Source organism: Siphateles boraxobius, unplaced genomic scaffold, assembly GCF_051911475.1.
Source record: "Siphateles boraxobius isolate OS27281-9 unplaced genomic scaffold, OSU_SipBor_1 8, whole genome shotgun sequence".
NCBI classification, from domain to species: Eukaryota; Metazoa; Chordata; class Actinopteri; order Cypriniformes; family Leuciscidae; genus Siphateles; species Siphateles boraxobius.
In genome coordinates this window covers 33,528,419-33,554,714 of record NW_027509208.1, presented here as the reverse complement: position 1 = coordinate 33,554,714, position 26,296 = coordinate 33,528,419, and the positions used below count along the sequence as shown (strand labels likewise).

Below are 26,296 nucleotides of genomic sequence, written 5' to 3'. Positions count from 1 at the left end.
CTCGCGGATATGAGGGAAACTGAGCGAGCCACCTTTCTAAACGCGCCGCTTTCCCCCACTGGTCTCTTCGGCCCAGCGGTGAACGGGATCGTTGACCGCTTCTCTATGGTGCAAAAGACCACGCAGGCCATGAACCTCTTCCTGCCGCGACGCTCGAGTTCCGCTACAGGCCGCTCTCGCGAGAGACAAAGCCAGCCTCCTGTGCGAACCAGCACCCAGCGTCCAGCACAGCCTCAGCATCAGCCTTCGCAGCGACGTCAGGGCGGCCGCCCTAGATCGGGCTCAGACAGCCGTCGCAGACCGCCGCCCCCCAGAGGGCCTCGGCAGAGACTCACGCTGAAGTCTGAGCACGCGAAGCCCTCCTAACAGCGAGAGAGAAAAGACGCGTGTGTCCCGCTGCGGCCGGACCGCCGTCAAAGTTAATATCCCTGTCAGTCCCCTTCGAACAGGCTACTGCAGTGGTTCAACTAGCAGCCTGCACACAAACGCCGTTTTCACGGCGACCCAGAGAATTCTCAAAAAGAGTATAATGTCTGGTCTGGCTCACGCCGTCAGTGTTTTAAGTGTAGTGAATGTGCCCACGCCCCAGTGTTCACCCCTACACATAAGCACTCCAAACCCCGTGTCACTCACAGAGCACACTCTCATAAAGCGCAGAAAAGCCGCTTGAGTGTTGAATGTAAGAAATGTGTCCAGAGGTCTGTGCCCACTATCTGCCCGCTCTGTTACACGATCAAAGAAGCAGGTTATGAACGTAAGTCTCGTGCCCGCCAGAGAGCGCTCACGCTTGCTAACACAAACCTCCCCCCGGGCCCCGCCTGTGCGTTTAAGTGTTATCACAAAACACAGGGCGTTAATAAAGCGCTCCCCATCTACTATGATCGGGGCGCCAGATACAGTTGTAAGTCTCGTGCCCGCGTGCGCACGCTCACGCTTACAGAGAGCTCTCCCGCCCAGAGCGCTGCTTGCGCGTCAAAGTGTGGTAAAAGTATGTTCCCCATCCCTTATGATCGGGACATCTCACATAAGTCAGCCGGTCTCGGCGGTCAGCGAGCGGCCATTGCCCAGAACCGAGAGCGCGCGCGCCGGTTCAGTTTCACAAGCCCACAAATGGCGGCGGTCTGAACCCGGAGGCCATTCGCCCCCTGGCGGCTCACATAGCTGCGTGGGAAACTATCCCAGGGATTTCAGAATGGGTGTTGAGCACAATAAAGCAGGGCTATGCACTTCAATTCATTCGCCGTCCCCCGCGCTTTCAAGCCCGGACCGCGACGACAGTGAATGCGTAAGTAGCACACCTACTTCACGCAGAAATAGCAAAGCTGCTGTGCAAAGGGGCTATAGAAAAGGTGCCGCCTTCTCTGAGCGAGTCAGGCTTTTACAGCCGATATTTTCTCGTACCCAAGAAGGACGGAGCCTTCAGACCTATCCTAGATCTGAGATATTTGAACAAAGTGCTTGCAAAAAGACCGTTCAAAATGCTTACGACCAGGAAAATCCTCGCGCACGTTCGCCCGAGGGACTGGTTTATCTCTAGATCTGAAGGATGCCTATTTTCAGATTCAGTACCCCGTCACAGGCAATTTTTGAGATTCGCCTTCGACGGTCAGGCATATCAATACACCGTCCTGCCGTTCGGCCTGTCCCTGGAACCCCGTACATTTACAAAGTGCATGGACGTGGCGCTCGCCCCGCTGAGAAGTCAGGGGCTGCGCATAATGAACTATCTGGACGATTGGCTGATATTGGCACAATCAGAGACAGAACTAATATCTCACAGAACAGTGCTTCTCAGTCATCTGGAAAGCTTGGGTCTCACGGTCAACTGGACCAAGAGCTCATTACTGCCCAGCCAGTCAATTTCCTTTTTAGGAATAGAACTGGACTCGGTGACCATGACGGCTCGTTTATCGACACAGCGCGTGCGCCGTGTTCGCCACATAGCCGCATCTTTCCAGAAGGGCAGCTTTCTCCCTTTGAAAACATTTCAAAGGATGTTGGGCTGTATGGCATCAGCTGCAGTGGTGCTCCAGCTGGGCCTACTGCGCATGCGCCCGCTCCAATGCTGGTTGAACGCTCGCGCGCCTCGCCGAGCCTGGGTGTCTGGCGGCCAGAAAATCAGAGTGACTCAGACCTGCATAACAGCTCTGCAGCCCTGGTTAGTGGCCGACTGGTACCAGCAGGGAGTAATGATGGGAACCATCTCTTATCGGAAGGTCATCTCGACAGACGCGTCCAACTCGGGTTGGGGCGCGCTGTTCGAGGGCAGACCGGCCTTTGGCCAGTGGTCAGACCAGGAGAAGGGTTTTCACATAAACTGTCTGGAAATGATAGCGGTCGAGAACGCGCTGAAGTGCTTCCTCCTGTTCATACAGGGCCAGCATGTTCTTGTCCGCTCGGACAACACATCTGTGGTATCATATGTAAACCGTCAGGGCGGTGTCAGATCCAGAAATCTCTGCAATCTGGCGGAACGCCTCCTTATTTGGTCACAGACGAACCTGCGCTCGCTGAGGACGGCGCATGTGCCTGGCCATTTGAACGACGGCCCAGACAGACTGTCCAGGGACAATGTTCCCCCAGGGGAATGGTCCCTGCACCCCCAAACGGTCCAGAAACTGTGGCGCCTATTCGGCAGAGCGGAAGTCGACCTGTTTGCGTCAAAAGACAACGCTCAGTGCCCGACGTTCTTCTCGAAGGACGAGGACGCGCTGGCCCAGGTTTGGCCCAGCCTCCCGCTATATGCTTTCCCTCCGGTCTCTCTGTTGCCACAGGTGATCAAGAGGATCAGGGAAACGCGCCACTCGGTGCTCCTCATAGCCCCGCGTTGGGAGAATCAGACTTGGTTCCCGGAACTGGCACGGCTGTCACATACAGCTCCGTGGCCGATTCCGGTGAGGGCAGATCTCCTCTCTCAAGCTCGCGGCACGATCTGGCATCCCCATCCAGAGCGCTGGTCTCTGCATGCATGGTTGATCAACGGGTACTCAACGGGGTGGCGCATCTGCTCACCTTCCTACAAGAGCTGTTGGATAAGGGAAGATCCCCATCCACGCTCAAAGTATACGTGGCGGCCGTAGCAGCATTCGCGGAATCGACGCACGGCCAGTCACTGGGAAGACATGAGTTGGTCATCCGCTTCCTTAGAGGAGCTAGAAGGATGATTCCGCCGCGCCCCCCGTCGGTTCCCATTTGGGATCTTTCACTGGTCCTCGAGGCCCTGAAAGCTTTTCCATTTGAACCACTAGACTCCGTGGAGTTGAAATATCTATCACTAAAGACCGTTTTTCTGACTGCACTGTCGTCAGTAAAACGTGTAGGGGATCTGCACGCGCTGTCTGTCAGCGTGTCGTGTCTTGAGTTCGGACCAAATGACTCTAAAGTCATCCTCAGACCTAGACATGGTTATGTCCCTAAAGTGATGGGCACTCCATTCAGAGCGCAAGTTATTTCGCTGTCAGCTCTCCCAGCATCTGACAGCGAAAGTGATGTGAATCTCCTCTGCCCTGTCAGAGCGCTGAGGTTTTACATTACGCGCTCCGCCTCCTTCAGGCGTTCGGAACAGCTTTTCGTTTCGTTTGGTGGGCGCGCCAAGGGGCTTGCCTCCTCGAAACAGAGCCTGTCCAGATGGATAGTGGACGCTATAGCGGCAGCTTACGCGTCAAAAGGTCTGCAATGCCCTCTGGGCATCAGTGTGACCTCGTCGTGGGCATGGTCCAGTGGAATTTCTATCCATGACATATGTGTAGCGGCGGGCTGGGGCTCCCCGTCTACCTTTGTCAGGTTTTATAACCTAGAAGTTCCTGCCTTGCAGGCTAAACTATTGTCAGTTTGAAAAAGAGGTGTATTCTGCCCAGATCTCCTGCTCAGATCACGTTCATGACTCAGCTCTCCTGGTTGAGCTGCACTAGTGGGGTATGTGCCATATGACTATACAGACCGGCGCGCTGCTCTGTATTCCCTATGTGTGCTTATGTACAAGTGATGGCCCGCGTGGCTGGCCACCTTATTTTTTCCACTTATGGGGTTCCCCTCAAGCTCGGGGTTCTCATGTGGATGCTTGGCGCGCACGGCGTTGACAAAGTGTTCCCGTAGCGTAAGCTAAACTTACGCAATACGAGAGAACCTCTCGTAAGAGAACGATACTCGGTTACTAACGTAACCTCGGTTCTCTGTAGAGAGGGAACGAGTATTGCGTAACCGGCCGTGCTCGCGCCACGAGCGACTTCGCTTCAGTCGTCGAAAAACCAGAGAATTCAGCCTACAGCCCCTATTTTATATGCTAAGCCACGCCTATCTGGCGGGCTGTGGCGCTATAAAGGCGCGGGCGCCCCTCAATGGGCGTGACGTCACGCCGGGCGCACTGGTAGGCTGCAGCAGTTGCCCGCAGGGCAGCCAATGAGCACGTGAGATGGCCTGCTCTAGGTCTGCTATCTGCTGCACTGCGTTGACAAGTTATACAAAATTAAGGATAATTTTTGGCTTCAGTATCTCGAGAAGATGAATCTTTCCCGTAGCGTAAGCTAAACTTACGCAATACTCGTTCCCTGTATAGAGAGAACCGAGGTTACGTTAGTAACCGAGTTTCGTTTTATTGATCAGTAGGCTAATAGCCATCATAACAGTATAAGTAGCCTAAAAGGTATAAAAAGCTATACAAGACAAGAAATAAAGTAAACGATTCAGTCAAACACACAGCAGGATACAACGTTAAATAACCTAAATATAAAGTTATGAAACTTTAGAACGTCAGAAGCACTAGCCGAGGTAAGGCTGTTCCAGGCGGGGTACATGAGCGCTGAGCGCCCCGGTGATCGCCTGTATCTCACAACTCCGAAAACGTCCGATTAAATTTTTAAATAGGTGCTATATTTTTAAATAAACCACAGATCTGAGCTTTAAACAACTACATTGTCGACTGAAAAACTATTAAGACCACATTTCGTGACACAATAACAGTAGTATTTTTAAATTTCGCGGCCTTTCTCCTCTGAACTTTAATATTACTAATTATGTATGAGAGGTATGGGAAAGTTGCCCACCGCAATATGGCGGCGCCGTTGACGTACGCTCCAGTGGCCAATAGGGCGTCTATGTATTTATTATGTCTATGTCTATCTATATGATGTCTATGGTCACGAGACCTCAGATAGTTCCAGGAAGTGTTTCGGCGCCAATTCAAATCGATGGAGTTAGAGAGCAGAACTGTGATTTTTGGTAGTTTGTTATTGTAGTCAATAAATGCGTTGGTTTACAATATGTATATAATACATTGACATTTGGATGTAGTATGTGTATGTAGTTACAGCAATATTGTTTTTAAAAGATACAAATCTGCTAATATTTAATGTTTATTGTGGTCAACCAGCATTGCCTGCCTTTGTTAACATATTTTCTGGCTAACTTTACCTTGGTTAAAGAACGTTTTGCAGTTGATTTGAAGTATTTTTGTGTTCTTAAACGTGTATGTTATTTAAGGGTTATCACGTAATGTTCACTATGGTTTCACAAGGACAGGAGACTTGCAGGAAACAGGTGATTGTCTTAAAAAGCCATTGCAGACAAGTAAAACGTAAAATTGCATTCATATTAATGTTTACAATGCTTATGCACTTATTACTATATAAATGAATACATAATATATTTTATAGTCCTGTTATATCTTAACCCCCCCAAAATGTCAGGTTGTCCAACTGTCCGCACGAATGAACAGACTAAAATACTAATTTAAATGGTGTTAAGAATAAAAAATAAAAATGAAATGGCATCATTTTAAACATTCATATAAACAAATTTTATACATTTCAGTAGATTTATAGCTGTTGAGATCATTGAAAACCTTTTGCCAAGCAATTTGCATGTCAGAGTGGCACAACTGCAAACATGGCTCTCCTATTATGGTAATTACAGTATGCATGATAAAGCGTTGTCCAGAGGAGCCTTAATGATCCTTGTAGATTTCTATCAAATACTGTTAAAAACTGATTTCAAGTATGAGTAGATTGTTACACTTTCAGGTGAATTTAAACACTTAGAAATGTTCACAACTGAAACTTGTTTAAATACATTGTTCATGACACAAAAATATACATTACATCAGTTTTGAAAAGATTTTAAAAAACATTAATTTGTTTATTTGTCAATGACCTATATATATATATATATATATATATTTTTTTTTTTTTTTTTTTGCACTGATTTAGCACAAAGGGATTTATAAATGTCTAATAAACTGCACGTCAAGCATGTTGTATGTCCTTTCCTCTATGTTGTTCTTGTACTGTCTGACACAGAGAGCAGAAATATGCTCAAGTCAGGAGCTATCTAACTAGAACTAAACATTTTGAGCTAATCATACTTGGGTGTATCTGCACTTTTTCACAAAGACCAACACTGGGAAGTTTAATGTTTATTAAAAATAAGGAGCACGTAAAGTCTTGCAAAATCCAAGGATCTGAGACTGAAGGTGAGGGTACAGTGCGTCAGTGCAGGGGTCTTCAGGATCCACTGAATCCCCTCAGTGCTTCTTGTGTTGAAAGAGATAAAGGAAACAAAAACGGGATAAATTGTATATAGTAGTCAGTATATAATACAGTTATAGTATTTATAATACCCCATTTAGCCTAGTGTGATTTCATCTAGAAAATGGCTTGCTGACGTTTCAAGCATGGTTTTTTACTTATAAACTTCCATCTCCCTTTCCCATACAAATAAGCTGAGCTGAAACATAATAGACAGGTAACACTCAACAGAAACACAATGAATAAAAAAACTCCAACCCTACGTTTTTGCTTACTCAAATCTGAAATCTAAAATAAGGATTTTTTCCCCGTTATTGCACATTTAATATGGAATGAAACCGATATTCTCATTTTATCAATTACAACTATCATACTCCCCAATGTTATATTTAACCCCCTGTTTAGAAGTCTCCCTCTTATTACACAACAAAGGATAAACATGCATTAATAGAACGGGTTTAACCATTAATAGGCTTCTAGTGGTTTGTTATGCGGTAAGTTAACTTTATCCAATGACCTTTATTTTACCTGACAACGTCCTCTAAAACTACTTATTTAGATAGCAATAATCAACTAACATGCTTTAATACATAAGTTAATTTGATTCAGATGTACTGATAATATACAATCGTATTCTTTAAACGTCTTACCTTTTAAAAGTGCATCACAAACGGTCTGTTCTGCTGTAGCTCTAACGCGCTGCTGATACTTCCGGGAACTATTGAGAGGCTTCGCAAGCCGCCATTGCAGTAAAAAAAAAACGTTCCATTGAAGTCAATGGAGTTGTCGCAACTCTCTGGCTCTGGACGAATTATATCTCATGTTTAACCACTAGGCTAGAGACATCAGAGCCAGCGGCAAACGTCAGAAGCACTAGCCGAGGTAAGGCTGTTCCAGGTTGGGTACATGAGCGCTGAGCGCCCGGTGATCGCCTGTATCTCACAACTCTGAAAACGTCAGATCAAATTTTTAAATAGGCGCTATCTTTATAAATAAACCACAGATTTGAGCTTTACACAACTACATTGTCGACTGAAAAACTATTAAAACTACATTTCGTGACACAATAACAGTAACGTTAGTATTTTTAAATTTCGCGGCTTTTCTCCTCTGGACGTTACTATTACTAATTATATCATGACCAAATACAACCAGAAACAAATGTTCAGTCTTGCTTGTGAAAGATAATTCCTCGAGACCTTATTTAATTGTGTGGCGATTTGTAAAGCCCCAAGCAGCACACGAAACTGGCATTTTTCTCAATTCTCGCTATGAGAAGTATGAGAAATTTGCCCTCCGCAATATGGCGGCGCCGTTGACATACGCTCCAGCGGCCAATAGGGCGTCTATGTATTTATTATGTCTATGGTGCGAAGCAGTAGGGCGGTACTTCCGCCGGCGCCCGCGATATCGACAGTGACCTTTCAACGTGATGATGTAGTTCCCGGCGTCTTGCAGATCAGCTCAATCCGAACAGTTAAAAAGCACTGATCTATAGGATGACATTATATAGATCAGTGTTAAAACGTATATATATATATATATATATATATATATATATATATATATATATATATATTATTTTATTTTAATTTTTTTTGTTGAAAATGACCTATCGTTTCGCTAGATAAGACTCTCTTCATCAGCTGCGATCGTGCACAGTCCGCTGAAGCACTTCAAAGACCTTTGAAACAGAAACTGCATTGATTTGGATTTCAAAACGCTGGTTGTCATTGAAGTCCATTTAAAAAAATCCAGAATTGTTTTCCTCAAAAAAAAAAATTCTCTTTCACTGAGGAAAGAAAGACATGGATATCTTGGATGGCATTGGGGTGAGTAAATTATTAGGAAATTTTCATCTTGAGCACCGTTTAAGACATTGTTGAGATCTTTTTTGAAATTCTAGTGGAGACATGAATGATTATCGGGGTCTGAGAACCAGGAAAATTCAGCAAGTCTCTTGTTGATCTCATCATTGTCTAGGAGGATCATTTGAGTTATATACTTGACCAAGACCTGATATGTGCCTTTGTTTCCTCAGGGTGTGTTTGTGCTGGGTCTGCCCTACGCTCTCCTGCAGAGCGGATACGTTGGTCTGCTGTTGCTGGTGTTAGCCGCACTCATCTGTAACTACACTGGAAAGATCCTGGTGTCCTGCCTGTACGAAGAGGACGAGACTGGCCACTCGGTCCGCGTCAGACACACCTACGAGGACGTCGCTAAAGCCTGCTGCAGGCACATCTGCCCTTACATCGGGGGTAAGGTTGTGAACGCCGCACAGGTAGTGGAACTCGTGATGACCTGCATCCTATACTTGGTGGTCAGTAGCAATCTGATGTGTCACAGCCTGTTTTTCCTGCCTCTGACCCCGGCGACCTGCTCCGCCATCACCTTCCTTATCCTTGTGCCCTGCATGCTGATCCATGACCTGAGAGTGGTGTCGCGTCTGAGCCTCTTCTGCTCGCTGGCTCAGTTCCTCATCACCTTCATTGTGATTGGCTACTGCCTCCGTCAGTCGCCGCACTGGGCCAGTAGGAGACTGAGTGCTGTGACGGTGGACTTTGATGGCTTCCAGGTTGCAGTGGGGGTGATAATTTTTAGCTACACATCACAGATCTATCTGCCTACGTTGGAGGAGAGCATGACAGACAGGTTAGACTTCGACAGCATGATGAACTGGACTCACGCTCTGGCCTGTGTTCTGAAAACAGCGTTCTCCGTGATGGCCTTCCTCACATGGGGAGAGGAAACCAAAGAGGTGAACTGATCCCACATGACTGTAGTTGCAGGCTGCACTTATAATTACCAGCTTACTACATACACCATAAATATTTATGTAACGTAGCTGGGTCTAAAAAGTCTTTATTATCCAGCATTGCTTGTTACCATCATAAGGAATGTTTTCCATGCTGGGACCAGCAAGCGAGGCTGGTTGCTGGTGGACCTGCTACAGTTTCACTTGAGAACAGCATGACTATGCAGGCCACCAGCAAGACCAGCACTATTCCAGCTCTAAATTGCATAAACCAGCCTGGAACAACATGAAGTCGTTGTTGGTTTATGATGGATTTTTCAGCAGGTCAAGTCGTGAGATAATCGAATGCTGTGTCCGGGTCCAAGCCAAATGAAAACAGTATCTCAACAGCCATTTATGAACACTCACTTTTTGACTAAAAACGTCTTAAATTTTGTTGTTACACAGCAAAATCCCCTGTGTTTAACACAGCTCAGTGTTCATATGTGTCCACACTATATAGTATTAAACTGAAGCAGTGTTGGAGTTTATTAGATAATTAAGTGATGATGACACACTAAAGGAAAAAGGAACAAATATTTGAAGTCACCATTGTGGTGATTAGTGTTTCCTGTAGTTGGCCTCTTGATTCTTGTTTGTTTTGTTAATTTATCTCTGGCTGCTTTAATAGTTTTTAACACGTTTACTGTGTAAGAGCCCGAGTAACATGAGATGATGTTGACTGTCAATTAACGTCATTGTGTAGTGGTCTCTCTCACTGAAGAGTCTGAAGTCTAATCACTGATCAGAAGTTTGTTTTGTTATTAATTTGTTTAAATATTGTGCTACTGACCATGTAATACTATTGTGATAATCAGACTTTCTGAAAAACTAAAACATGTTGTGTGCAGGAAGTTAATGGTGTTATTTAGACATTAACAGTAACACAACAACAACAGAAAACTAATTCATGACTCCCAGCATGCTTTGCGGCATTAATTATTTTTCCTATTTAGATTTGAATATTTTTTTGATTGTCACAATTGTTGAGGTTTGTGTGATGAGTGTTGACGTCTAAAGCCCTATTCGGTCGGGATTACTTTAACATGGAGAGGTGGTGTTAATAGGGTGTCCGCGGGTCCTTAAAAAGTCTTAAATTAGATTTTAAAAATTTAAGGCCATAAAAAGTCTTAAAATCTTATTTTTACTTATGAAAGGTCTTAAATTTTCGATGGAAATTTGACTTAGATGTATCTAAATGTTTTCCAAATTAAAACTATCTAATTAGCGTACTTTTTAAATTATTATTCGTTCTTTGTGGATTTGCTTGTTCACGTGACATTTCGCGTCATATTCGCGCCAGCATTACGTCTGTCTCCTGCCAGTGGCGCCTCCAGAAATTTTTCATAGGAGTGGCCAGATGGGGCCACTTAAAATCTTGGGGTGGCACACCAAAACTATAAACCATAATTTCAGATTTTTATTCTACTGTTGTAGTAAACCGGCCTGTAGAAAACGATCAGAAAGACTTAAGGAAACTCCTACCTATATACTTTGGTTTATTGTGTTATATTTAATGTTACTAATGATATTAGTAGGGCCCTACTAATATATATTATATTATATTATATATAATGATATATATTATATAGATATGATATATATAAGGGCCCTCGCCCCGTGGCAAATTTCCAGATACTTAATTGTGATGAATTTAATCCTTTTTAAGTTATTATTTTGCAGTGTAAGACTACAGTTAACACCTTTAAATATTACATAAATGTATTATGATTTTTTTATAAACTTAATGAGTGTATAAATTAGCAGCAAAAAGTAATTCTTGAAAAAATCTGCACAGTGATTTTATAAAATCTAAATATGTTAATAAAAACAAATTACTATTAGTTATCTTATAAAATTCAATCAGGCAATCATACATTTCACAATTTTATATTTATATATTAATGTCAAGAATTCAGAAGTGCATATATACCCTACACTACAAAGAAATAATATACAATTAAATTATGCTTATTTTAAATGTATTGAGCAGGCTAGGTATAACAAAATATATTGGCTTTTAATAATATTCCAGTGCGCAAACCCATGATAACATGAAAAACAGCGCGCGCACAGCGTGTATGCGCATCGCGGGATTCGCGGCTGCAGAAATGATGGGTACACTTTACAATAACAGTAGGCCTACATTACTTCAGCGCTGCGCTGCATAATTGCGCATTTAAAAGTTCACGTCACAAAGCGAAGAAATGTCGAGCACACAAATCCTAGTGCGATTTGTTCCTTTGTTTCAAAGTTTTAAATTCCAGTTATTGTGCGTTTGATGCCGATTCATAGTCCAACAAGCACACGGTAGTGAGTCGTTTAAAAACAGCAGCAACAAACTCCACCAAAATAAAGTAATTTTATGCAAATGTACAGCCTTTTATCTACAGATCATGCATTATAATGTGAATATATCATATTGGAGAGAGTTTTACCGTGCATCCAAGAGGCGCGCGCGCTGTTTGAATATGAATGGAGAATGATTGACAGCCGCAGAGGAGGGAAAACGAGTTTCCGTATACTTTAATGATGTAAATAGACTTCTGTCCCTCACATTAAGCTGTGGAATGACTTCAGATGACTTTGTCACCCAAACTGACGTGAAAAAAGCGGTAGGCGCCGAAAAGCGCGCTGTTTGCATCCCTGCTTGTCAAAACGTGGCAAAGACACATCGACGCATCGTCTCTCATGCTTGCTTTCACTGCGTAACGTTAGACCTAATGTGTCAGTGCAGTTATAGGTATTTTCCCTAATAGACGTATAAAGTTTTTGTATTTTATCATATGTTGTCATCATACAATATTACAATATGACATCAGCAAGAGGGTTGTTTTCCCGTGCACAATAGCAAATATGATATTTATTTTATATAACAGTTAACTTTAATTAACATTGTGAGTTACATTTTATAAACAATATTGTCAATCTTGTTTGTTTTCCCTTTATTTCGCTGACGAGAATTTCAAAATGAAACCGTAGCAGAGTCTTAATGCAAAAGACAGCGATGATTTCTTGACTGAAATCCGCGTTTTGAACGAATCATTTTAACGATTCAATGAACAATCACTTGCACTTCCTGAAAGAATCAGCCGTTTGAACAAATCGGTTGAATGAATGACTCCCTGAAACTTGCCGCCGCCTACTGGCGGGTTTAGTTTCATGTTGCACATTTAAAGTACCCTGTAATTAAAATGTTAAAATTAGAAATCAGTTCATATTTGAATATTGAATTAAGAATTAAAGAATTGAATATCTCGTAGGTTTATTTATGCAATTGTAAATGGAGTGTAAATATATTAATGCCAGTTCTGATGCTGCTTCTGTGTCTACTCTGCACTGCAAAGATGGATTTTGATTTAATGATTTAATTTAACTGGTAACAGTGATATTGTGTTATTATTCTAATATAATTTAATTTGAATGTTAGAATTTAACATAAAAGGTGATGCATACCTCTAAGTAAAAAAAAAGTCCATATATGGGTGAAAATGCCCCTGGAACTCAATTTAAGGTTGCAAATATTGTCCTTTAATAAAAAATGTTAATTTCTTTCACTGCTGTGAACTGACCACTGCATAGAATATGACAAATATATATATCTTCGCGAGTCAGCTGTCAACAACAGGCCTAAACCAGCCATGGTACCAGTACACAAACACAATATAAATATCATCTAATTATCAACAAAACTTTGAAAATATTGAGACATATTTTTGTCAATATTGCACACCCCTAATGTACGGTATTAATTTTGATTTCTTCAGGTCTTAAAAAGGTCTTAAAAAGCCTTAAATTTGACTTTAAAAAGTGTGCAGATACCCTGTGTTAAGTAATTATTTGGCAGAGCTTCTCAGTGATTTTAGTTCCGTCCGAAAGTGTCATCTTAGTAATCATTACGGACAATGTCTGTAAAGATTACGGCGACTTTCGGGAAAAGTACCTCAGGTAATACTAATCATGTGCGAATAGACCAGCTGTAAATATGTACTTAAATATTCCATTATTTCCTGTTTAAAATTAGTTTTCTGCGTTTTTTCAAGCATGGAGGCGCTTGATGAAGCATTCAGTTGCGTTCGAAAAGCAAGTCTGTGGCAAAACTCAAGTGTTTTCCACATTCCATTCAGATAAAAAAAAAGGTCGAAAGCACTTTTTAGAGGCACAAAACTTCTTTTAGCTTTAGATAAGTGCCTATTATCAACATAATACAATCTGAATAACTGTTTTAACTGTATACTGTTTTATACAAATATAGGTTATATATATATGTGTGTTTGCGCACATGACAGCGATGGGTAATTCGAGTGACTCCTCCCACTTCTGCTAGTTTTACTGAGATTTATTTTCCCGTGCAAATTGGCCATTAATATTACAGACGTCTATGGTAAAATTACATTACCCCACCTCTCCATGTTAAACTAGTCCCGTCCGAATAGGGCTTAAGTGTGTCTCAACTTTTATACAAGAGGTTGTAGTGTTTTTGAAAGATCTCGCACATATCTCTTCAATTTTACAAATGATCTTTCTATTATAATGGCTGAATTTATTACTTTTTATTAATTAATGCTTCAACTTTATCATTATTCAAATCAGTCATGAAACTACAGAAAAATCAGTCATTTGATAGTCATTGAAACAGACATGTCAATCTGATTTTTCTTGAGAAATGCACAAAGTTCACTGAAAACACTTATAGTTGCTGAAAGTGAAATAAGTTATCAAAAGTCAAGTGTCAAGCACCCAAATAAAGGAAACATGGATCACCATAATGGTGACTTCAAACTAAACTTATTTTCAACAAAACATCAACATTTAAATTGCACATTTTTGAAAAAAAAAAAGGGACAAACTGGTTGGTTATAAGTGAAGCTGGTAATGCTGGTTGTGGAGTTGCTTAATCCTCCTCTGCTGAGATCTTGAGAGATGTAATTTCTTCTTTTATAGAAGAAGAAATTCACTTTTAGCAATTTAGTTGATTTCATCTAAGGCTGTGTCTGGTAGTTTCTGTTCTTGTTATTTCTCTTTCCTTTAGTGATTCTTCTTGTTAACAGCAAGTGTTTGAATGTTTCAGGAACATCATACTAACCTTTAAATTACGTTCTATTAACATTTAGGAAACTGGACATTTTTATGTTCTTGGAATGTAACGAATCAACGTTCCTATAATGTTGAGTTGTTATTAAAAATTAAGTTGAAAGAATGTTTCAGGAACAAAATACTAACCTTAAAAAAACTTTCCAGTAACTTCAAGAAAACTGGACATTTTAACGTTTCCATAACCAAAACTGATACGTTTGGAAAATGTTCTTAGAACAATAATATGTTAGCTGGGAAGCCAGCCTGGGCCAACATGAAATTCAATACGTAGGGCAGGAGTGTCCAATCCTACTCCTGGATTTAAGGAACTCTGGTGCATAGAGTAAGTGCACAGTGTATAGTAAATCATGTGGGACACAATTTATCACATGCATAGTAGCTATTAAACAACAGCTTTAAAAGTAGTTAATCTAATGAGAATTTAGGATGTTTTATACAACTTTTTGTTTTATTTTTATTGTAGTACAAATTTGTGTTGTATTCAAGGGATACTTCACCCTACTATAAATTAAAATTATTTACTCAACCTTGAGAGGTTCTAAACCCATATCACGTTGGAGTTGTTCCCAGGGTCCTGTGTTCCCCTGATTTATATGTCAAATAATGAACAATTCCCATGGTTAGGTTTAGGGGTGGATTTAGATACAAGGTTAACCCTGGGAACATAAGACCCAGGGAACATAGTTACACTTCCAACACAAAAGGATGTGTTTAGCAGAATATCCAAGCTGCTTTTTCCAAATCATGGAAGTGTATGGTCGTGCTTGGCACCTGTCCACTGACATTTCTATCCAGGTAAACAATCCCTTAAAGTGGACTCAAATATATCTATTTTTTTATTTTAGGTGATAACAGATAACCTGCCCACAGCTTTGCGTACGGGGGTGAACCTGTGTCTGTTGGCGAAGGCTCTCCTCTCGTACCCTCTGCCATTCTACGCCGCGGCAGAGATACTGCAGACCGGCGTCCTGAAGCTGGACTCATCCGCAGACGGGGCAGAGCGATGGACACTGCTCCTGCGTGGCTCTCTCCTCCTCCTTACACTCATCATGGCGCTGTACGTGCCTCATTTCTCTCTCCTCATGGGCCTCACGGGCAGCGTGACCGGGGCAGCCATGACGCTTCTGCTCCCTGCCCTTTTCCACCTGCAGCTCAAATGGACTCAGCTGGACATGAGCCGGAGAGCTGTGGACATACTGATATTACTGCTGGGTTGTTTCTGCAGCGTCTCAGGGGTGATATGTTCCATCAAAGGAATGGTAACAGCCTTAAAGGATAAATAGATTACAAATAATCCTGTGTGTCTGTAGTTATGTTTGCTCTGGTTGGTGGTGTTTGGTTGTTAATAAAGTTAAACGGAGCCGTGTCTGAAGGTTAATGAACCTGGTCGTGTGCTTCCATACATCTGACTGTGAAATGTTATCTAGCATCAAGTGTTGTCATAATTCACCATGTTCATTGCTCAGGCACTTACCAGGCCAATCATGCATGAAAAGCACACGAGATGCTGTTCTACAGTCAGTGTGTTTATTATTCCCTCGTTGTCTCTGGAGCGCAGTAAACAACTTTTGACAGTCAGTTAACTTTATGTAAAAAACAAATCATAAACATACTGCTAGCAACTAATAGGCTATTAAATTATGAACAGCACTTTTTCATAAATGTATCAGTTTGTGCGTTTCTCTCTCTGCGTTGATGAGAATATCACTATGAAATTAGATTTGCTCCTGCAACATGATCAAGGTCAAACAGTCAGATGGGTTGTTAGGGTGTGTCCGAATCCACTTTTGCTAGTTTAGCGACGGGAAAAATGGTTGGCGCACCCGGTGCATGGTCTAAAATAGGGCCCTATGATTTCTGTGATGCGGAAATCGCGGATGGAACCACGGAATTTACACATGAAAACGGAATTCTCTTATACACGCGGAATTTGCATATATTTTGTTGACATATTAAATAAAAAATGTTTTACTTCCTTCTCATTTTTCAGTTTAAAACAACAAACGTAGAAAGGTCTCTACCTAAACCGTGGCCAAATGGCATTGTTAAACATGTTGCCTAGTAACCATACGACCTCACGTTCACGCGTAGGGAAAAAAATGTCGAAGCGAGTGGCTTCTGATAAGCTAACGGTGGCTGCGTTTGTGGTAGATGCGTCCATTTGTATACTGTAACGTGCTGATTTAACCAGCGGTCTCATAAAACGTTAAAAAAATGTAAACGTCTGGGAGAATGAGTAGAGCAGGCGATCTGAATAAGAGTGATGATGCAAAAAAGAGCTCTATTCGGTAAGGTTTTCTGTACGCACACACCCAACCCGAACCGTGCAGCCATGCACAATAGACACCTATAGACACGTTTTGGAGAGTATTCACGTAAACCATGTCGGCTATGGCTTAAACAGTTGTGAGTGTATCGAATGTGCATCAGTGCAATTGGATCCGCATGTGTTGGACATGATCCAACGTCTTAAAGTGACAGTGGGTAATAAACCTTATGCGGTCCGTGTCAAGCAACAAAAGAAAAAGAGAAAAGCATTCACTGTTTGTTAATAGCTTTAAGGATTAATTATATTTAATTCATACAAATAAATATGTCTGCTTGAAAGAATAAATGATGTATGCTAGTAGTTATAAAGAATTTTTTACTTTAGGAAAAGTGGTTTTAATGTCATTGTGTTGGCTTTCTGTCAGGCACATATCGTTGTTTCAATGTTTCTGTCTCCCTGCAGCATATCTGCATTTAATCTTTAATTTAAAATTCATCAATCCTACCTTGTAACTGTTACCTTCATGTTATTGTTATTTTTGGCCAGAGATTTGTTGAAGGTTTGGCTGAATTTTGGAGAATTCTGAATGTACTTTGCTGAATATATTAAGAGTTTAAATAAAAAAGCTGAATTGTGAGTTTGTGTAACTTAATTTAACGGTCAATACTGCTTAGAAGTGAAAAGAAAACGTCTCGGTTACGTATGTAACCCACATTCCCTGAGTACAGGGAACGGAGACGTGTCGTCGGGGGAGTTCCCTGACGAATTGGGATCACGCTACGGAGACCAATTGCCTTCGACTGAATTAAAACGAGCCAATGAAAATTGGCATGCAAGATTTGCATTCCGCGACCCGCCTACCAGCGCGGGTATAAAAGGCGGAAGTAAACATTGCGCAATGCTTTTCGCTGAGGAGCCGAACGGTGTCCAGTCCTCCGCGAAGGTACAGCAACATGGCGAAGGGACGACACGTCTCCGTTCCCTGTACTCAGGGAACGAGGGTTACATACGTAACCGAGACGTTCCCTTTCGTCCTGGGAACTCCGACGTGTCGTCGGGGGAGTTCCCTGACGAATTGGGATCCCTAATAAAACGCCATGGTGCTGGCCCCTTCCAGCGCCCGGCAAAGCTACCCTGCAGCAGTTTCTTGAAATAAGTTGCGGGAGCTAGCACGGGAAACACACTGCTGTTCCGCAAGACCCGCACAGTGGATATCGGATAACACTGGGAAAGCGTTCCCTCAAGAGAGGAGGGAACGCTGCGGAAGCCCCAGCCTGACTGAGGAAGGCCAGGAATACACATATGTACTAGCCCGAAGGAATAGTGAAACATATGGCAGTCCCTGAGGTAGTCCCAATCCAAGGGAAGTGGGAGCGTACTCAACAGGGACGACGAACGAGTCCGTCAAGGGGAAGACACGGCTGAACTGCACGTGGCCTCATGGGTCACAAATAGAAACCACTAGAGCACCCAGTCTACTAGCAGCTCCTTACTAGAGGTAGCAGACCTGGTGCCGGGCTGTCCGCCACGCCCAGCACCGGAGGGGTAAAGGAGGAACTCACGAGGCTCACCAACGTAGGGCGCCATACGGAGCAAAGAACGCACGTATCCGCTGTTTGAGGCGGAGTGGCGCAGCAAGCCGACACAACCTATTCCCTCGACCCACTGGCCGTAGCCAGAACTCGGGAGGAAACAGGTTCCACACGAAGGCTATAGAACCTAGCGAACGTGTTAGGTGTCGCCCAGCCCGCAGCTCTACAGATGTCTGTCAGCGAGGCGCCTTGAGCCAAAGCCCAGGAAGCGGCAACACCTCTACTGGAGTGAGCGCGCAACCTCGGAGGACAAGGCTCACCCAGAGACTCATATGCTCGGGTGATAGCATCCACTAACCAGTGGGCTAACCTCTGCTTGGAGACGGCCTTCCCCTTCTGCTGGCCTCCGTAACAGACAAAGCCAGGGCTGGGTCTGCCTCCTCCTGGGGCAGCGCTTGCAGGTTCACTACCTGGTCCACGAAGGGAGGGGTAGGAACCTTGGGCACATATCCGAGCCGGGGTCTCAACACAACGTGAGAAAGGCCCGGCCCAAACTCTAGGCACGATTCGTCGACCGAAAAAGCCTGCAGATCCCCGACCCTCTTGAAAGAGGCCAATGCCAACAGGAGCGCTGTCTTAATGGACAGGATATTATCTCTACCGTCAGCAAAGGCTCAAAGGGAGGACTTTGAAGAGCTCTAAGTACCAGAGCAAGGTCCCAAGAGGGTACAGAGTACGAAACACAAGGTGGATTTAACCTCCTGGCACCCTTAAGGAATCAGATGACCAGGTCGTGCTTCCCTAGGGACCTACCTTCCACTGCATCGTGATGCGCAGCTATTGCTGCGACATACACTTTGAGGGTGGAGGGGGACAGCCTCCGCTCCAACCCATCCTGCAGGAAGGAAAGCACGACACCGATCGGGCAAGTCCGGGGGTCCTCTTGACGGGAGGAACACCAACCGACGAACAGGTTCCACTTCAACGCATAGAGGCGCCACGTAGAGGGGATCTAGCGTAAGTGATGGTGTCTACCACTGCCTGTGGTAGACCACCTAGAACCTCCGCGTCCCGTCCAGGGACCAGACATGGAGTTTCCAGAGGTCTGGACGCGGTTGCCATAGAGTGCCCCGTCTCTGAGAAAGAAGGTCCTTCCTCAAAGGAATCGGCATGGGAGGGGCTGTCGCGAGGAGCATGAGTTCGGTGAACCAAGTCCTGGTGGGCCAATACGGCGCCACAAGAAGGACCTGCTCCTCGTCCTCCTGGACCTTGCACAGAGTCTGTGCAAGAAGGCTCACTGGGGAAAACGCATAGTTGCGCAGGACCCGGGGCCAGCTGTGAGCCAGGGCGTCCGTGCCGAGGGTCCCCTCGGACAGGGAGTAAAACCACTGGCAATAGGTCGTGTCCGGAGAGGCAAACAGGTCTACCTGTGCGACTCCGAAGACACTCCAAATCAGCTGGACCGACTGGGGATGGAGTCGCCACTCTCCTGGCAGGAGAGGCAGCCGTGAGAGCCCGTCTGCCACATGGTTGAGCTCCCCTGGAATGTGAATGGCACGAAGCGACCTCAGATGCTTCTGACTCCATAGGAGGAGGTGGGAGGCGAGTCGCGACATACGACGGGAGCGTAGACGGCCTTGATGGTTGATGTACGCGACGGTCGCAGTGCTGTCCGTACGGACCAGTACGTGCTTGTGTCTGAGAACCCCTTTGAGGCGACGCAAGGCTAAGTGTACTGCTTGCAACTCTAGGCAGTTGATATGCCAATGCAGTTGAGGACCCGTCCACAGACCTGAAACTGCATGCCCGTTGTACGTGGCCCCCCACCCGGTGGCAGAGGCATCTGTGAAAACCACAGCATGCCTGGAAGCCTGGACTAAGGGCACTCCGGCCCGTAGAAACACAGGATCCGACCATGGGGAGAAGGTTTGGCGGCAGTGCGGGGTCACTTTGACCCGGAACGTGCCGCTGTGCCACGCCCACCTCGGGACTCGATCGTGAAGCCAGTGCTGAAGCGGTCTCATATGTAACAGGCCGAGCGGCGTTACTGCGGCTGCCATATGCCCCAGGAGCCTCTGAAATTGCTTCAGTGGAACCGCTGTCCTGCCTCGAAAAGACCTGAGGCAGGTGAGCACTGACTGGACGCGTTCCTCTGTGAGGTGCGCAGTCCGGGCGACCGAGTCCAGCTCCATACCGAGATAAGAGATCCTCTGCACAGGGCAAAGTTTGCTCTTGTCCCAGTTGACCTGAAGCCCCAACCGGCTGAGGTGCCGAAGCACCATGTCCCTGTGATCGCACAATACATCTCGCGAGTGAGCTAAAATTAGCTAGTCGTCGAGGTAGTTGAGGATGCGAACGCCTTGTTCACTCATGGGAACAATGGCCGCCTCCGCGACTTTCTTGAAGACGTGGGGTGACAGGGCCAGCCCGAAGGGTAGGACCTTGTACTGATACGCTCGACCGTCGAAAGCAAACCGAAGAAAAGGTCTGTGTCGAGGGAGAATCGAGACGTGAAAGTACGCGTTCTTCAGGTCGATTGCTGCAAACCAATCCTGGGGACGGATGCATTCGAAAATGCGCTTCTGCGAAAGCATTTTGAACGGGAGTTTGTGCAGGGCCCGATTCAAAATACGCAGGTCCAGGATTGGCCGTAACCCACCGCCTTTCTTGGGTACAATGAAGTAAGGGCTGTAAAACCCAGACCTCATCTCGGCAGGAGGGACCGGCTCGATCGCGTCCTTCGCCAGCAGGACATCGATCTCTTTCCTCAAGACAGGGGCGTCCACCAACCGCACACGGGTGAAGTGGACGCCCCTGAACCTGGGAGGGCGGTGTGCAAACTAAATTGCATAGCCGAACCGGACGGTGCGGATGAGCCATCGGGACGGACCCGGAAGCGCTAGCCAGGCTTCCAGATAGCGTCGCAATGAACCCACCCGAACCACCGGCGTACCCGCGGAGGGGCAGCGAGGTGGAAGACAGGGACCCGGCTCTGGTGGCGTTGTAGCGACCGAGAGCGGGGGTCTGGGTGCGCCTGACACCAACCTGCTTCCACCGAGGGGCAGACGGCAGAGAAGGCTCCTGGGCGTTCTGCTGCGGATTACCCGGTGGCGAGGGGAGGGGGAGAGACGAGGAACGAGGCCCTGACTCCTCGTATGCTGGTCTCTGCGCCTCCGGGCCCAGCTGCAGACCGGAGCGACGCAGCCGCTATCTGCAAGCTGGGGAGAGGGGAACGGGAGGGGTGCAGCTCGGGGGCGGCACGCACTGCCATTCTGACCCTCTCGGACGGAGGAAACTGGTCCTATTATACTGCCAGTCTCGACCGTGAGGGGAACGAGGGACGAGGCCCGGGGGCATCGAGTCCTGGTTTCCCCTCACCCAGCGAGAGACGAGAGTGACAAGGCCGTAGCCCTCACTGCCATCTGAACGCTGGGGCCCGTGAACGACTCAGAGGAAGTGGACTGCTCAAACTTTGGGTACCGCTGATACAGCGGCGGAACAGAAAAGAAAAATTCTCCACCCGGCCCTCCCCCGGGGGAAGGAGTGGTGATGACACGCACTCCCAGAGAGCAGATCGTCACACACTCTGGGTCGCTCATCTCAGGGTTGCTTCCCTTCGATGGGGGAAACAAACTGGTTTTGAGGCGCTTCTGGACCACCAGTGTGGACATCGTCTAACCGAGGGCCAGCGCTGTGACTAATCACGGTCAGTCACTAAGCACAGCTCAACCCCGAGTTAGAACTACGCACGTGCAGTGGTAGTGAGAGAGGAAAAACTTCTGCAGATTTAGGCATGTTTGGCTTGCCATATTGGCACCAAAATGCTTGCATACTGCCAAAATTCTTCACACACATCCAGGCACTTTAGAACAGCCCAGGAAAGTGTGGCTGTTAAGTCTGAATCTTCAGCATGAGAACACACCATTATAGTAGGAACTCAGCATCATTTCAGAGTATAACAGCGCTCTCTCCGATGTAGCGATCGACATCTGTCCTCCCTGGGGCCCCGAATGAAATGCTTGGTCCCTCATTAGAAGGACCAGATTCTCATCCGAAAGCCTCGACGGCACACGGCACGCTGAGCGGCTCAACCTTTACGAGAAAGGGGAGACGAACAACGTGCCGACGTGGTCATGCACTCCTGAGAGAACATGAACCACCCACGAACGCAGTCTCAACACACTGATTAGGCATGTGAAACCGTGATCGTGGCCGTCAACCAGGCATGCAAGATAGTGAACGTGGCCATCGCTTCGATGACACACGGCACGCTGGGGGCTCAAGCCTTCAGGCAGGGCGAACAACGTGCCGACGTGGTCATGCTCTCATAAGAAAGCATAAACCACCCACGAACACAGTCTCAGCATGTTTGCGATGCGCTAGAGGAGTGAGTGGTTCGTGCTCACTGAAACCCTCAGATCACCAATGTTATTCACCAAAGTAGCCCTCCTCTGGTGCACCAGAAGAGAAACTAGATCGGGAAATAAGCAAAGGGACTCACCTCATAGAGGCAGCACGCGAGTCTTGATCTTGACCGCGCATCTTGAGCGCCGAATGACGCGCGCTGGGTTGCCGTGACAACCCGCGCTGTCAGCCGGCGCTAGACGGCACACGGCACGCTGAGCGGCTCAAGCCTTTACGGGGGAGACGAATAACGTCCCGACGTGGTCATGCACTCCTGAGAGAACATGAACCACCCACGAACGTAGTCTCACACACTGATTAGGCATGTGAAACAATGAACGTGGCCGTCAAATAAGGACAGGAAACGATCGCATCCAGAAACACAGGAGTGAAACGTCATCCTGAAAAGGACGCGATCTTCACTCGTGTTGCTCTTTCAGGAAGAAAGTACTCTCTCTATCGTGCTGAAGCACCCAGGGACCCAACGCGGCAACACAGCGGGGAAACTGCAAGCCCGCTGTGCGCACTCAACCGTTTACCAGCTGTGAAAACAGCTTTTGAATCAACAGCATATAGACGCAGCCGGCAGACAGGAAACCGCGCGGTCGCTGAAACGCCATCTCACCAACACAGAGAGATCCCCTCCCGAAACAGCAGACTCGTAGCCGTAAGAAAAATACAATCTTAAAGCTCACTCAGTCAGAGAGGACACAATCGGTCGGCTCCTCAGCGAAAAGCATTGCGCAATGTTTACTTCCGCCTTTTATACCCGCGCTGGTAGGCGGGTCGCGGAATGCAAATCTTGCATGCCAATTTTCATTGGCTCGTTTTAATTCACTCGAAGGCAATTGGTCTCCCTAGCGTGATCCCAATTCGTCAGGGAACTCCCCCGACGACACGTTCGAGTTCCCAGGACGAAAGGGAACAAGCAAATCCAAAAAATAAAAATAAATCCAAAAAAACGGAAATTTAACACAAAAAAAAAACGGAATTTGAGAAAAAATTAAACGGATTTCATAGGGCCCTACTAAAAGGATTGTCCTTATTTTCTTAATGAGTAATGGGTGTGTTTTGAGCGTAACCTGAAATAAACCAACCAGAGACACATCTCCCATTCCCTTTAAAAGCCAGTTGCGCTCGCGCCATGGCGGATTTGCTATTTACATGGCGGAATTTGATAGCGGATAAACTGAATGCGTCTCTAGTGAGGAAACGGATCTGCTCATGCGCAAGTTTAAAACGCGCAAACAAACCATCTACGGGACAAGCCGGATTCCACCATATCTTTATGTACACAATATTAATCTTTTACATTTTAATCCTTTTATTTTTAATATTTGGCTAGTTTGTGTGCTGCTGCGCGTCCCTGTGTGTGTAATAAGCAGAGTGGACTTGCGTTGTGGACCCGCCTATAGACGCACATTACTATAACAAAACAAAACAAAACGTGCTCTTTAAATAACAAAACAAATATTGCGCCATTGACTTTAGACCAGGTTTTTGTTGGTCAATGGTGCAGTCTATTTCAGTTGCCTCAAAATAGCAACGCGCCATCAATGTCTTTGAACACACCTCATTTTCAGACCAGCATGGGTGCACAAATGGGCGCAAATGCATTTGCTATTTAAACAACAGGACGTGAACATTTTTAGGAACAGGACGTAAAAACGTGAAAACGCAGGACGTGAAAATGAAAACTGCGTCAGACTGAAACTAGCAAAAAACACTTGCACTGTGCTTGGCACTGATAGGGCCCTAAGTGTTTACCTGTGATCAGTTCTGAATGAAAACTTCTTAAAGCAATAACTATGTAACTATATAGTCACTGGTGAATGTTACCATGACACACACAAAAAAGTTGTTTTAGGCAAAACTGTATTAAAGCTTACCACACAGAAAGCCAAACTCTTCAGCACGATCTTTCCTATTTTAAAGTCTGAACTTTTTCCTGTCACATGCTTTGGTCAGGTTCACAATTTTTAAGTCTAGCGAAAACAGAACAGCCTCCCTGCAGAAAGACTATGGATCAGGGATCCTGGGCATCATTCTCCTAGTGTTTTCAGGGACAGTAAAAAGGTCTGTAATATCCTAAGCTATTGGAACTGTGACCTTAATCGTCTACCGCCTGTAAACCGTTAGTGTCTTGCGGCCTGTTCCACAGGTGCATGTGCAATAATTGTTTATGGTTCATTGTACAAGCATGAATAACATTGTCTTTTTTATAGTCTGGACTTAAAGGATCATCTTATGGATCTAAAGATAAAAGTAGAAAAACAATTATTGGTATAGACTATAGCTCTCTGTCACTCACAGTCTTAGAAATAAAATAAAATAAAACAAATGGCTCCCGGCTTGTGATGTGGCTTGAGCGCATGGTGGCCAGGAAAAGAAACAAAGCAACTGGCCGCTTCATTTTAATAGCAAACAAAAGAAATAATAGTTTAACTGCAGGTCCTTTGAAGTCCTCATGACCAGAGAGATTGCAACCACTGAGAAACATGGAGAAACTAATTATTAATTCGTGGGCAATATATATATATATATATATATATATATATATATATATATATATTAGTGTCCGCACTGTCATGTGCAAGGCTCTGTACTTTAAAGTTGAAATGAAACTGAATTTTCTCACTCAAGATACCATCTACCACCTTTGTTCAGAGTAAGAGAAGGTCACCCAGAACAGGGCAAGGCCCAGACAGAACAAACACTCTCTGATCTCATTCACATGTTTGCATCGTGAATGATAACCAGCCATGCGAGAACCAGTAGCGTTCATGTCAAATGTCAAACCCACCGTGAGGTGAATATGTAAAAGTGTGAATGAGATCTGAGCCCTACACCAGAGAAGACGATTAACGGTTAATATGCATGTTATCACTTTTGTGGGCGTTTTTAAAGTTTGACAGACTCAGTCTTATGTTTGATGATTCAAGCTGTTGTTCCAATCCTCATGTCTGTTTGCTGTAGAAGGAGTCACTACAAACATGCACACACTCACAATCATAAGATTTTGAAGAGTTGTTCTTTAAAGGGTTAGTTCGCCCATTTAAGACATGAAGTTGTATGGAATCCTTACCAGCACTATAGTGCATACACACTGACCCACTCTGTAGTCACCTCCCTGGTCAGAGTTCTGGCCGCTGGAAGTTTTTCAAGAAAGTACTCTCGGCTAGTTTACGGGGCCTCAAAACTCTGCGTTTTTACGTGAAAAAATGATTTGCGTTTCAAAGCTTGATTCATTTAACACACTAAAAACACGCCGGTCAAAATTCATACCTCAGTTTTAATCGGCAATATTTTCTTTCCATTTCTATCAATCCGCGCTGCTGTCAACGTCAACAGTGCGCACGTTCCGATCAGCTGTTCCATAGTGTTTACACAATCGATTACGAAATGACGTAAAAAGTAGAAAATGAACGATGGTGCGAACTTGTAAATTCTCAGGCTGTGACCACAAGAATGTGCCGGGATCACCGTTCAGATTCCATCGTTTTCCTGTTTCAGATATAGCTACGAGACAGCTTTGGCTGGTTGCCATCGGCTACTCTGCGGGAGCTAAAATATCCAGAATCAAGGATTATCATGTGTGCAGTGCTCACCATTTGTCGTTCATCCTGGCTCTTGCTACAGCTGTGGGCCCAGCATCAACTTGGACAACTTCATCTCTGTC

General features: G+C 45.2%; 1 protein-coding gene across 1 annotated transcript in view; it reads left to right on the top strand.

The window, feature by feature from the left end:
• Positions 1–15,773, top strand: part of LOC143729384 (vesicular inhibitory amino acid transporter) — a 38,373-nt gene extending 22,600 nt beyond the window's left edge. Inside the window, exons 2-3 of the mRNA XM_077220613.1 lie at positions 8,563–9,279; positions 15,258–15,773. Of these exons, the coding sequence (XP_077076728.1) occupies positions 8,563–9,279; positions 15,258–15,695 (1,155 nt within the window). The 3' untranslated portion in view covers positions 15,696–15,773. The remainder of the gene's footprint in view (positions 1–8,562; positions 9,280–15,257) is intronic.
• The last annotated feature ends 10,523 nt before the right edge of the window (positions 15,774–26,296 follow it).